The sequence below is a fragment of the Bos indicus x Bos taurus genome, chromosome 6, assembly GCF_003369695.1.
Source record: "Bos indicus x Bos taurus breed Angus x Brahman F1 hybrid chromosome 6, Bos_hybrid_MaternalHap_v2.0, whole genome shotgun sequence".
Lineage (NCBI taxonomy): Eukaryota > Metazoa > Chordata > Mammalia > Artiodactyla > Bovidae > Bos > Bos indicus x Bos taurus.
In genome coordinates this window covers 77,527,684-77,544,523 of record NC_040081.1, presented here as the reverse complement: position 1 = coordinate 77,544,523, position 16,840 = coordinate 77,527,684, and the positions used below count along the sequence as shown (strand labels likewise).

The 16,840-nt window shown below is 35.9% G+C and overlaps 1 protein-coding gene across 23 annotated transcripts in view; it reads right to left on the bottom strand.

The window, feature by feature from the left end:
• The window catches only part of ADGRL3 (adhesion G protein-coupled receptor L3), a 945,175-nt gene that overhangs the window by 193,445 nt on the left and 734,890 nt on the right, over nucleotides 1–16,840 (bottom strand). For 22 of the 23 annotated variants that reach the window (XM_027544604.1, XM_027544589.1, XM_027544593.1 and 19 more), the window contains one exon: nucleotides 1,428–1,730. In XM_027544604.1, coding sequence (XP_027400405.1) covers nucleotides 1,428–1,730 — 303 coding nt within the window. The remainder of the gene's footprint in view (nucleotides 1–1,427; nucleotides 1,731–16,840) is intronic. The other variant, XM_027544592.1, reaches the window with a different exon arrangement.

Here is a 16,840-nt window from a genome sequence, read left to right as displayed (position 1 = left end):
ACAAACATCTGAAGAAGTTGGTGCTATTATTATTTCTCTTTTAGAGATAAAGGAATTGAGTCTAAAATTAGGGAGACAGTTCTAGAGAAATTAAAAATGTTTTCTGATTCCAATACCATAGAAAACAATGGGACTAAACACTGTGCACCTTCATAACGGGAAGAACGATTTCAGAATAATTTTAAACACTTTGCTGAAAAAAATTAAATGTGCACTTTTATAGAAATCAATATGCATCTTCTGATCTTCCCATCACTTCATATACCATGGAATTCAAAAGTACACGTCCACATTGAAACTTTGTTAAGACAAACCTGTTGAAGTAATCAAATCAATAAAACCCAGAGACAGAGTCCTAACAATGTTAGTCTAATGACATCTATTGCCTATTTGTTTTATTTACATATTTTATGGAATAATTCAAATTTTATGCAGGGTATCAAGTATTAATTTTATGATGATTTATATGTAACAATAAGAAATCAAACTATTTCTGAGTTTGGGATATTATGAATTGTTAAGCGTGAAAAAAGCAGGGGGTGGGGATGTGGTGGTGGAGGGCAAAGAGCTATCCAATTCTTGACTGTTCCCTACAGAAAACGATGCAGGATTGATGTCTCCAGTGGTTGCTGGGTAAGAGGAGGTTGGCTCCTCCCAGCATCATCCCTGACAACAAAGAGCCTCTGATTATTAAGGCCGGCTATGAGGACTGGTAATAAAAGATAGTTAAATCTTTTCTCTTGTTAAATGATATGTAGTTCCAATGATTATCTAATATAGAAGTCCTCAGCCTAGTTTTGTGTAATATATATTTGATGGTAACAAGCATGAGAACTAGTGCCCACCAACCCAGTGATTTAACTCTGAGCTTTTGTGTAGAAGAGCTGGCTCTTTGGAACTTGTGCTGTGCCGTGTGTAGTTGCTCAGTTGTCCAACTCTTTGTGACCCCATGGACTGCAACCTCCCAGGCTCCTCTGTCCATGGGATTCTCCAGGCAAGATTACTGGAATGGGTTGTCATGCCCTCCTCCAGGGGATCTTCCCAACCCAGGGATTGAACCCAGGTCTCTCCGATTGCAGGTGGATTCTTTACCATCTGAGCCACCAGGGAAGTCCCTTTGGAGCTTAATTGAAACTTGACCTATAAACTGCACGGCATGGGTGAGAACTACTGGTCTCATAAATATTACCAGCAGATTCTCACCTGTGACTTCTTTAGGGTGCATTCTCAAACTCTGGCAATATTTTGCTTTCAATTGTAATTCAGCTGAATCCAGAATGTAATCAAATGTTAAAATATGTCATGAGAAAAAACAAACAAACAAACCCCAAACCACACCGACAACAAATAAACAAGACAAGAAAATGCTAGTAAAGCAAGCCAAACTAGCAATACACCTTTAGCTTAGTTTTGCAGGACAAACTTACCTATAGTTCCTGCAGGGCATGGCTGCTTCGCCATCTGTCCTTGACGCGTCTTAAACCACATGATTTCACGAGCTTCCACAGCCTCACAGCTCTCTTCCAGAGCTGGGATTTGGGGCGATGCTGATGGAAGGTGTGTGGTAATGTCATTAAGCACCTCGATAGCTGGAGATGGGGTGCTGGTACTCCGGTTTCTTCTTCCTGACACTGAGGGGGTGGTACTCCTGCCTGGGCTCCAGGTTGTGGTCCGAAGGGTGGTACTGGTGGTGGTACTTCCCGTGCCAAGAGGTCCTGTGGTAGAGATTTCTGAAATAAAATCCAGAAGAAAACACCTGCATTGCTGGTTCACAGTAGGACCTAAAGACATCCTAATATGTCAGAAGTCTTCTTTATTTGACGATTCAAGGAGCTTTAAACATGGGAAAGATAAACCAATGTCAAAATTTGAGAGTGCCACTTGAGTATCAAAACAAGTCATTTGACTAATGTTAAATGTAGTCTTGTCTGTGGTTCTCTTCGACTTCAATTATAGAAAACAAAGTTACAGCGCAATTCAACTCTTCAGTAAGCTTTAAGAAGCTTCAGGACTTTTCAACAATTAGGGGATTAAATATTTTAAAGCCCTCTCTGTACCATTTTCAAACTCAGTATAGATAGGGAGGGAGCTATATACTGAAAACAGTATTCTTTCCACATTAACTGTAACATGAGTTTCTAAACTGTTGCAAATAGAGGAGAGACCAAAAAAAAAAAAAAAAAAATCAGAAATTTAAGTGCTTACAAACTAAAAAGTAAAAGAGCAATTCTGAATCTCCTTAACACAAATTGGAGTAGCTTGGTGATTTTACTCTGATGCTGTTAAAAACTGACCCATTGTATCAGAACTTTCAAGCTTGATATTTGTTGTTCAGTCACTAAGTCGTGCCTACTTTTTGAGACCCCATGGACAGCAGCGTGCTATTCTTCCCTGTCATTCACTATCTCCATAAGTAGTTTCCTATTGGTGTGTTCATAAATTATTTACTAACTAGATTTTTTTAATTGGCATTTTCCCAATGTACTCCAAAATCCAAATGAAAGTGGTTATTCCCAATGTACTCCAAAATCCAAATGAAAGTGGTTAGGCTATTTGACGAAATATTAAGTGAAAAGTGAAAGTGTTAGTTGCTCAATCACGTCCAACTCTTTGTGACCCCATGGACTGTATCCCGTCAGGCTCCACTCTGCACTGCATTCTCCAGGCAAGAATACTGGAGTGGGTAGCCATTCCTTTCTCCAGAGGATCTTCCCACCAAGGGATTGAACTCAGGTCTCCTGCATTGCAGGCAGGTGCTTTATCATCTGAGCTAACAGTGAAGCCTAGATATTAACAGGTTATTAAATCTATAATGTATACAAAGGAATGTCCTAATAATATTATAGAAATAACCACTGCAGAGAATCATCTTTCTGGTATAATACAGTCAGATTCCCATCATAGGAATACAAGCATATACCAGCCCTCCACATACATACACTGCTTTTCTAACTGTAAGGTTAGAAACTACTCAGCCTCACTTACAGGCAACAAACAGTAGGGGCACTGGCTCCAGTCAGATTCAAAGTATCTCAGGATTAAGAAACTGTAGAGAGTCCTGTGATGAACCTTCTGTTTGCCATTCATGGTCTGCTTTACTGTGCCATCAACTAGACTCTGCTAATCCAGCAGAGTTGCCAAATCCATCACAGTGCATTTGGGGTATAAAACAGGACAGAGGTGCTATTTGCTATTTTGTTTTCTTGCTTATTTTTCTGTTTCCTCTCTTCCTCCTTTTTCTCTTGTGTCTCCTCTCTCTATGGGAATGGTAATGTTCATAACTACATTTACTCAAAGTTCATACAAGAAAGCAGAGTATTCTCTTTTCCCTTCTTTTGCCTTATACACATATACTTAAATTGTCAGGTCTGGCTGATTCTGTCTCATTAAAAAACTTTTTTTTCTTCCCAGTCATCATTACCTACGCTCAGCCTATCATCATCAGTGAATGAAAACAGCAGTCTTTTAACATTTTACTAATAAAAGCAAAAAATGTGAACAGTAGTATTTCACTAGCTACTTTTGCAAAATACAAATTCAGGATTTATAAAGTAAAATTATTGACCCAGCATTTAATTCAATTCAAATATAAAATTTAGCAACATATTTTAAAATACTAAGTGAAACTGAATTCTTAAAATAATCAACAGTAAAAATGATTTTAATATATGTTTTTTGCATATAAAATTATCTGGATGTTTCAAAAAGAAAACATAAAATTAAGAAAATTTAATAATAAAAACTTGAAGTTTAAAAATTATGTATTGATATTAATTAATGTTAAAATTAAGTGATATAATTTTATTAATATTAAGCAATAGGTTTAAAAATGTGTGTCAGTGGTGTCATTGCTGGGATGTTAACACATTTTCTGTGCAAATTTTTCCAGCTGATGGAAAAAGTTCTTTTTTGACTTCTTACTGCTTGATGGAGTAGTAAGGCAATAGTTAAAAATCAATTTCAAGTTATCTTTTCTGATTCCAATTTCAATAATGCCATCTCTCATTTGGACTTTTGAAGGAGCCGTTTTGAATAACAAATTTTTGAAAGGAACTGTAAATCTTCTCATTGATAGTGAGCTACAGTTTTTGTTTCAAGCAAAGCATTTTGAGTTCTTTGTCTTCTAGTTCAGTCATTGATTTTCAACCGTCCTCCTTTTCTTCTTGAGAATTATGTAGGTACTAACGAATGCTTTCTGAATAAATACATCCTTCTTCAGTTAGATATTTTAATTAACATACAACGCTCTGAGAGAAGAGATTTGTTTGCAATCATGTTTGCTCTGATAAAGATGCTGCACCATTACATGTGCATCACATGTGTGGTGAGAAGATTCTTCAGCTTACTGTGTCAATTACATGGTTAATGCACAAGGAGTAATGACATTATCACAAGATTTTGCTTGCTATAATTCCAGACTTGCCAAATTTGAATGTATTTGTCTTTTAGCATTGATTTAATATGATCATTATGCTTTATTTAAATGATCCAGATTTCAGATTTTTAGCGACTACAGTATCCTACCAAACTATATTTAGCAATAGCATCACATAATGAAAATCAATGTTCTTTATTTTTCTTTAAAATTTCACTATCCAAACCATTCTCTACCTTTTGCCAGGGGCATTCTTAGGGTATACACTGGAATAGGTGACTCACCAGATTAAAATCCTTGAATGTTTTCCATCTGCCTTCCAAACAAAGGCTGATCGCTTTTTCTTCATGCCTATAGCCCTTAGGAGTTTCTTCCTTCAGCTCATGTACAATGTTTTTTCATCTTTACTTCTTCTCTTAAACCATAGGAAATCACCAGTAGTTTCCCAGCTGTCCTGTTCTTTTGGCCCCAGGGTCTTTGCATATGCTACAGTATTCCTACCCTCATTTCCATCTGATAATTCCTATGTATTCTGTGGAGTTTGGATTGGATACAATCTCCATCAAGAGACCTTTTCAAATTTAACATGACAGGATTATGTGTTACAATGTGTTACGAAAAAATTATTTTCTCAACTTTTAGCCTTGTGTCTAAGAGTTAATAAGCTCCCAGCCAATATAGATGACCATCAGGGATAGGTCAAGGAAGCAGGGGAGGGCCCCACTGTAAAACTTCACAATAGATAGGAATGGATAAATGGGGAAAACAGCAAGCAGGGCATCTAAGAATATCTACAGTTGATGGGCTGGAAAATATATTTTATCAATGCATTTTACTCTCCATTAAGAAAATTCTTATCTCAGAACAATCATATTTAAATTGAATTATTTTTGTGAAGCATTAACACTGATAAAAATTATATTTTTATGTTTAATTTGTTATGAAGTACATTGTAAGGACTTCATTTAGTTTAATACAGAAATACTAATGTTAAGGATCAGTATAGAACTTTTTCCCTCAGAGCTGTGCTTCAGAGAGATGTCTACAAGCAGGGTCATATCTTTCTGTTTGACTTTAAGCAGAATAAAAGTCTATTTCCAAAGCTGTCTCTGATCCTTCATCCCTTCCCTTCCATTTACTGCCATGTAAGACTTCACAAGGGCTCTGCTCAATGCCAGCTTTTGGAAGAGTAAGTACAACTAGTGATATATACATGTTGTGGCCAGCACCCAAGAAACAACCTTTTATTGGTAGATGCTGTGGGGAAAGATCTACATTTATTAAAGAGTGTTACCAACACACTTGGCAAAGTAAATGACAGAGAACAACAGATTAATAAACATTTACTATCAGTCATGGTATTGCTGGAGAAGGGACTGGAAACCCACTCCAGTATTCTTGCCTGGAGAATCCCATGGACAGAGGAGCCTTGTGGGCTACAGTCCATGAGGTTGCAAAGTGTTGGACACACATGACTGAAGTGACTTAGCACAGGACATGATATTGTTATTTATTCCTCAACACAACTGAGAATTATTGATTGCTTACCACGTGCTGTTCTAAACACTGGGATACTGATATGAACAACAAAAACAACAAAAAGTAAAAACTCCTGCCCTCAAAGAGCTCATATTTTAGTATGATAAACAGGACAGAAATTAGAATATATAGCATATTAAATATTTAAAAGTGCTAATGACAAGTAGAAAAGAAAAACGGGAAAATAATCAGAAGTGTTAGAAGAGGGAATTGCAATTTTTAATAGGGTGTCAGGTTTTGCTTGGCTGTTAAGGTGACAAGGAAGACCTGAAGGAAGTGGAAGACTGAGAGATGTGAATAACGGGGGAGCTTTCCAGGTAGAGGGAAAAGCATCTGCAAAAGTCTCTATGCAGTGAGATGGCCAGTGTGGCTGGAGCAACATGAGGGAAAACCAGTATGAGATGAGAGCACAGAGGTGTTGAGGGACTGAGCATATAGGACTTTACAGGTATGGGGAGGACTTCAATATTCACTCTGTCTGGTGTGGGAAGCCACAGTAAGTTCTGAGCAGAGGAAAGATATGATCTGACTTAGGTTCAGTTCAGTTGTTGTGTTCAAGAGTAAATGAAATGGAAGTAGGGAGAACAAGTTCCTATGTGACCATATATTTGAGGGTTCAGTGGTGATGAAGATGACTGGAATACTATGGGTCACATGCATACAGACGAGAACATGGGGCTGTAAGAGAGGTGATGGCTTTTGAGTATGGATACTATGCTCCTCATTGGTACATACTAGGCCTTCAATAATGTTGGTGGAATTGAGTCAATGCCTGAGTCTTTATTTTAACAAAAGAAGAGTTAGTCCTTCTCAAGTAAACTCTTCTTCAGCTTCATCTCGAATACTATTATTTACTTAAAATTGAAACGACCACATAGACATATTAACTTCAAACAGTATGAACGTATTTCTGAGAATTCCTGAGTTATAATCAGCAGAGTTATGTTGATTTTCTCATTACAGTAAAATTTCCAGAAGTTTTGATTTATGAGAATATTAAGTACATTTTGTTGGTTACAAAACTATGCACACACAAAAACTGGGGGAATAAATTCAACTGAATTGAATTTACTGATTTCTCATCAAGCAGCAAAACATTCAGAGTGTAATGCTGCTGAATTGGTATTAGGATTTAGAATAATTCCTTACTTACAGCCTCAATATTGTATTTTATTTCCCTAGTTTTGACATCATTGTTACTGAATGATGTAACATCAGTAACATCTAGTTACTGAAGTTATCACCTAATATTTGCAGTGACATATGTTTTATTATTAACTTGTGAATTGTAGTTTACCTATGAAGACAAAGTGGTTCCAAAATATATGGGTTATACATGATTTATTTATAAGTATGAAGTTAAATTCAGGAAAAAGAAAATTATTCTGTTTCTGGAAATGAAACACTCAAAGTGAATAGGGAAGAAGAGCTCATAATTTAAGCTCCAGTTTTTTTTTTTTTTTTAAGAATGTAATTTTAGAAACTTTGATCTATTGCAGATGCTTAAAGTAATATATATGTTGTCATCCCTGTTATATATGCACAAATTCCTAAGAAACTGATAAAATGTAAGGCCTTTGTTCAAGGTGGCTGAAGTTCTCAGCTATTTGTTTTGCTGTTTATGTCTAGAGTCTGGAAAAAAGAAGGTCATTAGATTGTATTCTAAGCACTTTCTTAAAAGCAACAATTAAACAAACTCAAGTATTTTTTTTTTTTTTAACCAAAGAACCTAACAGTGACACAAATGGGAGATCCAACTCATTGCTGGAATAGGAATACAAGATTGAATATGACATGGCCCCTCTCCTCAAGGAGTTTATAGGGTAGGGTAATCAGGCTTATTGTACTATGAGTTGTAGACAGTCAAATCTTGGCTCTTCACTGTGCCTATCATCTCTCTAACACTGATAAGACCACTAAACATTTCATTTTCCTCAGGTAATTAAAATTATAAAAAAGAAAGAGAGCTGCATAATCGTCATATAAATGATACTTAATTTCAAGTAAAAACATAAACATTCTTCTAAGTCACTTAATAATCAGCATATAGATTACAGACTTGATAAAGTAATTCATCCTTCCAAAACCACATTTAAACTCTTCAACTCTATAGCTTATTGAATGCAAGGAAATTTGATATTCTACTCTCTTTTCCATACAAATATACTATCTGACATATATTAAATACTCAGTAATTCATGATGAGTGCATGATATAATAATTATCTATGCTTTATTTTGAAAGTATGTTCAGATATATGTATATATGTAACTGTATCTCATTACATTAAGGTTTCAATACAGTTGGATTAAATAATTTAATTGTTCATTCCAGATTAAATTTTGTATGATTTAATTTACAGGAGTTTCAAACTTTTACTTCCATAATATTAAGCCATAAGATTAGTATCAGAAAATACAGACCTAGACTCTTGAGAAACTTACATATTTATATAGATACTGGTAATTCCATTAATTTCCTCTAAAATAAAGGAAGGGGTAGAAATTGTCTTTATTGTTGTTCAGTTGCTAAATCGTGTCTGGGTCTTTGCGACCCCATGGACTCCACTATTCTTGCCATAAGAACCCCATGAACAGGAACAGCATGAAAAGGCAAAAAGATATGACACCAGAAGTTAAGCCCCCCAGGTCAGAATGTGTCCAAATACGCTACTGAGGAAGAGTGGAGGGCAGTGAAAATGACACTCAGTTGTGGATGTGGGACTCCCTGGTGGCTCAGATGATAAAGAGTCTACCTACAATGTGGGATACCCGGGTTCGATCCTTGGGCTGGGAAGATCCCCTGGAGAAGGAAATGGCAACACACTCCAGTACTCTTGTCTGGAAAATCCCCCGGACGGAGGAGCCTAGTAGGTTACAGTCCATGGGGTCGCAACAAGTTGGACACGACTGAGCGACTTCACTAATAACTGATAATGTGGATGTGTCTGGTGGTGAAAGTAAAGTCTGATGCTATAAAGAATAATACTGCATAGAAATTGTCTATCTTGAGAGAATTAAGTGTTTGAATGATTAGGCCAAGGTATTTTCTGTTTTATATTCAAGAAAAAAATTCAGGACATTTATCTCTAAGGCAAATGTTTTGACTAGTCCTCATGTTGGGAACTTAGTAATTTCTCCTCACTCAAATATATACCAAATAGTTTATTTTCTTTTTACTATCATGCCAACCATGCCTACTGAACACATTCCAGATAGTATAATAAAAACCTCCCCAGTTTGCTTTCTCCTGGTGATTTTTCTTTCAATAAGATGGAGTCATGCATTTCACAGGTAGTAATAAATGGATCAGAGAAGCAAATTGTTAGGAAAAAATTACAATTTGGAATAATAATTTTGAGGTTTCTCTACTAAAATATATGGATATACATATATATATATACACACACACACACATATGCATAAACATACACAAATACATGCATATGCACATCTCACATATATTTTAAATTGCTAGGGAAACAAGCAAATAAAATGGATACTGATTATACTGAGTTTTTTTTTTTTAACTCCAAAAGAATTATGTTCATTTTCAGAGGCCTATGAAGAGAACCCAAAGGCTTCATAAAACAGTATATTAAAAAATTTAAAGACACTGAGGTGTACTGGAAAGAACATTCATTTTAACTTCAAATATTGGATAATCATCTACTAGCTGTGTGGATTTGGTCAAGTTAATTCTCCAGAAAGCAAAAATTAAAGCTTTAAAGATGTGGATTCCTATATTCACTTGAATATAGGACATACAATATATTACATGTTATAATGTGTTCAAATTATTAAAAATAATACAGACTTACAATAGATATTCAGCAACAATCCCGGTAGATCATCTGGTAAAGAGTCTGCCTGCAATGCTGGAGACCCTGGTGTGATGCCTGGGTCATGAAGACTCCCTGGAGAAAGTATAGGCTACCCACTAAAGTATTCTTGGGCTTCCTTGGTGGCTCAGATGGTAAAGAATCTGCCTGCAATGTGGGAGACCTGGGTTCAGTCCCTGAGTTGGGAAGATTCCCTGGAGGAAGGCATGGCAACCCACTCCTGAATTTTTGCCTGGAGAATCCCCATGGACAAAGGAACCTGGTTGGTTCCAGTCCATGGGGTTGCAAAGAGTTGGACACAACTAGCGACTAAGCGCACACATAACGTAACATTATTATAATCAAATTCAGGTTATCCTAACATGCCACTGACTCTGTTTCAGGAAAGTTATAAACAGCCACCTAATTTAGAAGGTTGAACTATTTCCTGAATTTATATAACAAGAACTGAAATTAGACCAGCCTGAAGTATAGTCATAAAGTTTATCTTTTTCACCTCAAGCTCTGAAGGACATTTAAAACCCCACTAGTAATCTACTACCTAGTTTATCCAAACCAGCTTTAGAAAAGATATAGGATATTGTTACTTGCACTCCAATGGGAAATATATATATATTTTTTAAGTAAGAATAATTTAAATAAGGAGAAAATATTTCTTCAAAATTATTTGTCTGCTCTGTGGTATTTCAGAACATGAAATTTGGGAGCATACAGGGTATAACAAATCATTTTATCCCAATAAAGTTAAATTCAATAATTAGCTTTAAAAGTAAAATCGGAGGGATTTTAGTTTCAAAGTGGAGAGAAAAAGGAAATCAATATTTTAAATCAATATTCAAATATATGATATGAATAAGATCAAACTACTGTAAAATCAAAATTACAGATGGCCCACATAATTTAGGAGTCCACAAATCATAATAAAATTCAATCAGTAGCTTGATCTCTTAGAAGCACAGCCTGGTCTTTATATAGGAGAGTGCCAAAATTTTGTAACACTCTGCAGGCATGTTTTAGACACCTGATAGCCCAAAAGCCCCATTAAAGACAGGCTCTTGCTGTTTTGCCCAACAATGATTCTCAGTGCCTGCAACAGCCTGGGACACAGAGAGGCTGTTCAATTAGTATTTGTTCAATAAAAGCACTCTAGCATCAACTGCTTTGATTCATTACAAAATCTTAACATTGGGACTCGCAAATGTGATTGTCATTGAGCCTAGAGGACATTGCCTTTCTTGTTCTTTACTATCATTCCATTCTAACCTAAGCCTATTCTATTATGATAGCCTTTTAGAACTCTTTTTTATTTTGAAATAAGCATAGACTCATAGGAAGTTGCAAAAAATAGTACAAAGAGTCCCTTCCTTTATCTTCCCTCCAATGGTGAATCCTTATGTAACCACAGTATAATGTCAAAGCCAGGAAATGGGCATTGGTACAGAACTGTTTAATTTTCACTGTTCTTCACCTGCACTCATTTATGCACATCTGCATATAGTTCAGCATGATTGTATCTCATGTAGACATGTTTGTCTACACCTGAATGATACAGGAATGTTCTATCTGTATTCATACCTATACACTCCCCTCTCATCCCTATTTCCTAGCAACCTCTTAACTATTCTGCATCTTTATACTTTCAACCTTTCAAGAATGATATGTAAGTAGAATCATAAGCATGAAACTTTTGAGACTACTTTTTTTCTTTATTTTTTTTAAATTTTATTTTATTTTTAAACTTTACGTAATTGTATTAGTTTTGCCAAATATCAAAATGAATCCGCCACAGGTATACATGTATTCCCCATCAGGTCCACCCAGGTAGTTGCAGTTATCAATAGTTAAGTCATCACGAAAATACCTGCAATCTTTCACCTTTTACCTGAGTGATTTCTGAAAAATGCAAATATAATGTTGTTGCCTTTAAAAGCTCCCAACTGATATTATTATAAATTTGACATGCTTAAACATGATTTTAAAAGGCCTCTAATCCTCATCCTGCCTACTTCTTAAGCATCACTGAAGCCACCCTGCCCTTGTTCTCTCCCTTCTAATAATCCTGGATTTACTTCCTGTCCCAAAAAGGCTCCCTGTCAACTTCAGTGATCCAAATGTTTCTTTCTGGAACATACTCTTCTCAGTCTTAACTATTTTTTCCCTTTCATATCCCACTTCATTTCGCTAAATCCCTAATCATAATGATAGCTGTGATTTGTAATGATTGCAATCAGAAAAGGAGGAAGAGTGAAAGAAATGATCATTTTTAGATGACTCATAATTGTATTCAGTGTATGTTTATTATTTTAGGACATTAATTTAGACTGAGAGTTCAAGATTTCATTCATCTCAGAGTGTTTTTTTTTTTTTAACACCACCAGTTAGGAAGAACCACATGAAAGGACGTTTGCATATGAGTACCAGCTGTTGCACTTTCTAGCTTTGAAACTTTGGGCAAACCTCTAAACCAGGAAAAGTATTCGTTCCCTTTTTTAAAAAATGGGTAAGATAGACTTACGAATGAGAATGAAATATTGCACACCTAGTACCCAGTTCCTGTTAGATAATAGGTGCTTAATAAACATTTTGTGTATGTGTGAAATCCATGTAAGATATGCAAATGGCTCAAATGTCCAATGAAGTTATTTGAAAGAAACAGAAAATTCTATTTGACTATATAATTTTCATGTCCCCAAAATTACGCATTATGAGTATATTTTCTATAAAATAGAAACTCTGAATTCTATGAATGTGAAAAATATACTTGATATCTATCAAAATGCAATTTTATCAGTCATCACATATGTATTAAGTACCATAGAATATGTCTTTTATAGTATAGCTAATAGATCAAACAGTAAACAGAAAGAACTATAGTTATTTGTGGAGCTTCCCTGGTGGCTCAGCAGTAAAGAATCTGCCTGCGAACCCAGGAGACCTGGGTTCCGTCCCTGAGTCGGGAAGAGCCCCTGTAGATACCTTGTTATATACCAGTAGATAACAAAAGTTCTAACTGTTGTCACAGTTGTATGTGATTTAGAATTTAAAATTTAAGGTATGATTTGGTTCCACAACTTTATTGAGAACAAGAATTCCCAACAGTGATACTACTGACACTTTGGTGTGTGTGTGGGTTTGTGTGTGTGTCTTAGGGAGTGGGGTTTGTCCTGTGCATGTTAGGGTTTTAACAACATCCTTGGACTTGGACTTCATGCACTAGATGCCAGTAGTACTCACTGCTCTTAGTTGTGACCATCAAACATAACTTCCAGTTCAGTTCAGTCGCTCAGTCGGGTCCGACTCTTTGCAACCCCATGAACTGCAGCACACCAGGCCTCCCCGTCCATCACCAATTCCCGGAGTTCACTCAAACTCACGTCCATCTAGTCGGTGATGCCATCCAGCCATCTCATCCTCTGTCATCCCCTTCTCCTCCTGCCCTCAATCCCTCTTAGCTTCAGAGTCTTTTTTTAGAGACAGCCAAATAACCTTTTTGGCAAAATCACCTCCATTTGAGAACCATTGATTTGCAGGAATTTCTTCATTTACCTCTTACCTATACTTATTCAATGAGAGGGCTACTGCATGCTGATAATGGTTTTAGAATATTTTAAACATATATTAATCTAAACATGAAATGGCTGGATGGTTGCTTTTCAATTTGTGAAATGAGTCAAAGTCTGTACATAAAGGAAATTGGATGGCTTTCAAAAATACAGATTATGCTTTTCAATTTCTAGTGATTCCATGCTTCTAAAACACATTTCCATAAATCACACATTAATATCTAAAAAATGGCTGTATTTTGCTTTTTTACTTAAGGAGAATAGACATAACAGCATACTAGGAAATTAATGAAAAACACAAAACACAAAGCATCTCAATTGCATGCTTGAATTGGATCAAGGGCGGGGAAAATTGGTGAGAGAAAGAAAAACCGTGGTAGTTTCATGTTTTCTGATTTCAGTGATCACACTGCACAGAATAAACTCTGTGAGACTCTTGTTGACTATATTAGATCTGCCTTCCAAAGATGTTCAAATGCCTTTAGTGTCCAGTTACTTTCTGAGCAAGAAATCTGAGAATGAAACTTCTGGCGTCAATGCCACTGCATTTGATGACCACAAATTATCAGCTTTCACATAAACATATATCATAGAAGTCTTCTCAAGTTAAACATTTAAGGAATAAATTATGAAAAACAAAAAAGTCCGCTACATGAAACTAGTTTATATCTTCCCCTTCTCATTTATTATACAGTTGGATTCACATCATTAACATGCAAATCATACTGCACTACAGTGCATTTTAGACAAAGAACTGAAAGCCGGGCTTGTAATTTCCTTATGGCTTGATAAATAGATTTTTGCCTTAAGAGAACAAAATAAACTCTAGTCACATTATGTTCACATTTTAGGCCTAAACATTTTAATCTAAAGAAAAATTTTACACTTTTCTCATCCTGCCTGTGAACATATTTTAAGTTACTCTGATTTTAGTGTGAAAAATCTAAATACTGTTATCAAAGTAAATGGTAACATTTATATTATTTATATTATCACTTATTATCCTACATATTTAATCAGAAACTTAACAAAAACATAAATCAATCTGTCATATATGGCATTGACCTAATAAAAGATTGACATTTCATGTCAACTTGTATGTAATAAAAGACACAGAATGTGAAAGTAATTTTGAAAGGTTCTCTGCTGTACCTTGTATTAAAAGAAGTTCATTTATATTTCTTTTTCGGAATATGGCATATATTCAGACAAATAAATGTCATCAAAAACATACAATGGCAACATTTTGATTAAGTGACATTTCCCATAGAGAAGAAAAAGTATATAAATTCACCTTTATCATGAAAGCAAAAATCCATTACCTCTTATCAATTACTCTAAATGCATTTGGTAAAACTTTAACATAAGGGTTATTCAGATAACTTTAAAAAATAAACAAATGATACCATTCTTTCTCACTGGAACACTTTCATATAGCAAAATAAAATATTTGCTTATATTTTACTATAAACATTGGTCGAATCTACTAGTTTAAATGTGTTGCTTAAACGACTCTCTGTACTATTAATGCAAAATTAAGTTGCATTTTACTGCTCCTACTTGAAAGTATATACACACTATTTGATCTTAGACTCCACCAGATCCTCCTTAAAATCAACTTCACTTAAATTACTCGGTAATGCTTTTTTGGGGGGGAAAAAAAACAACAAAAAACCTTACTGTCATTTGGAAGGCAATGCTAGTAACTCCAAATACAACTTCTTAGAAGTATTGCAGGGAGTCAAAATAAGATCTATCTGACTCCTATACTTAATCAGGTTGAATCTGCTCATGTTTTATTAACTACCTTTCTCATTTCTTGCTTTGATTTCACCTGGCTGAATACCTTCTCACACACTTAACCTTTTTCTCCTCCTGCCTCTCTTCCCCTCATAATGGTCTTCTTCCTCTTCAATTTTTAAATTTAATTCTTTAACTTACTATCAGGTGCTGATATGATGATCTCAAAAAATTTTGCCTTTAGATGTAAGTTTCTGGTTTCTGTTTGGTTTAATCTAACTAGTAATAATGCAAATATTCCTTAGCATATCTGTTAAGAAGCAGATATAAGCTAATATCAAAATCCCTTTTTTATGATGTTTAACCTAAGAAACAGAATTTGAAGGCCAAGTACACAAGAATTTTTCATGTTGTAATGAAAAAAAAAATTCTGTAAGAAAGTCAATACAATTCTTATAGTCTGTACATAATCTCTACTGTGCCTGTAGTTGCTGCTGCTGCTGCTGCTAAGTCGCTTCAGTCGTGTCCAACTCTGTGTGACCCCAGAGACGGCAGCCCACCAGGCTCCGCCATCCCTGGGATTCTCCAGGCAAGAACACTGGAGTGGGTTGCCATTTCCTTCTCCAGTGCAGGAAAGTGAAAAGTGAAAGTTAAGTCGCTCAGTCGTGTCTGACTCTTTGCGACTCCATGGACTGCAGCCTACCAGGCTCCTCCATCCATGGGATTTTCCAGGCAAGAGTACTGGTGGGGTACCATTGCCTTCTCTGGCCTGTAGATGATTCTCAGGGAAAACAGTTGAATGCCATGAGCTTCATAAGAACAGAGGAGGTTTTTACTTTGTTTTTTTTTTTTTTTGTCCTGTTTAATATTGTTATTCAACAAGCATGTGGAAGATTGATCTATGTGACACTACCTTTAATCCCTAAAATAGAATTACAACAGACACAAGAAAATAGTTTTCCTTCAAAAGAGGACTTGAGGGTGTGCTCAGGGGAGACATGCATTTTAGTTAATGCCAGGAAGTAAAAGGAGTCTTCAATGAAAAGACTTGCTGAACAGGGAGTTCCTTAATTATAAGGTTTCAGAAGTTATACTGGAAAGCTTGGAGGTATTTGGAAATCCGAGTGTTTTCCAGACTTACTATAGACACGAAAGAAATGAATGAGGTAGCTTTAGGCCAGTACCAATAGAATCTGAATTCCTCCTGCCACAGAGAACATATATGCTGAGGACAGGCTAACTAGCTCCAGAGCAGACAAATCTGTCATTAAATTGCAGACAGCCCTAAGGAAGTTCTCTGCACTCCTGGCCTGGCAATTTGTACAAGTGATATGAACCTGAGGAATATACTACAGTGAGAACCGTGAGATATGCCACCATCAAGTGTGATCAAGTTACTGAAGGGTTGTCATTGTTTCTCTCTCATTTAAAGCTAATGAGAAAGGATTCACAGGTGCTTAATATGTATGCCCCAGAGTTTGTTGACAAAGCAGAGAAAAGAGACCAAGATGCACAGAGAACTGGTTATAGCTCTACTCTCAAGATGACAGCAAGGCTGCATAAGTTCTCAAGGACCAGGGAAGGGTGCAGCCTGGAAGCCCAAGATGACTTTTTGGAGGTGAAAAATGGTATTAGTAGAAGAGGTGTACAAAGGAATTTCCAGGGGCATAAGGAGGAATCATGAATGGTCATCCAGCTGGAAGAATGTGCATCATTTGTTTTCACATGGAACACAGTCAAATATTTATCAGTGGGACCTTTCAGCTTTCAGATATCTGCCCA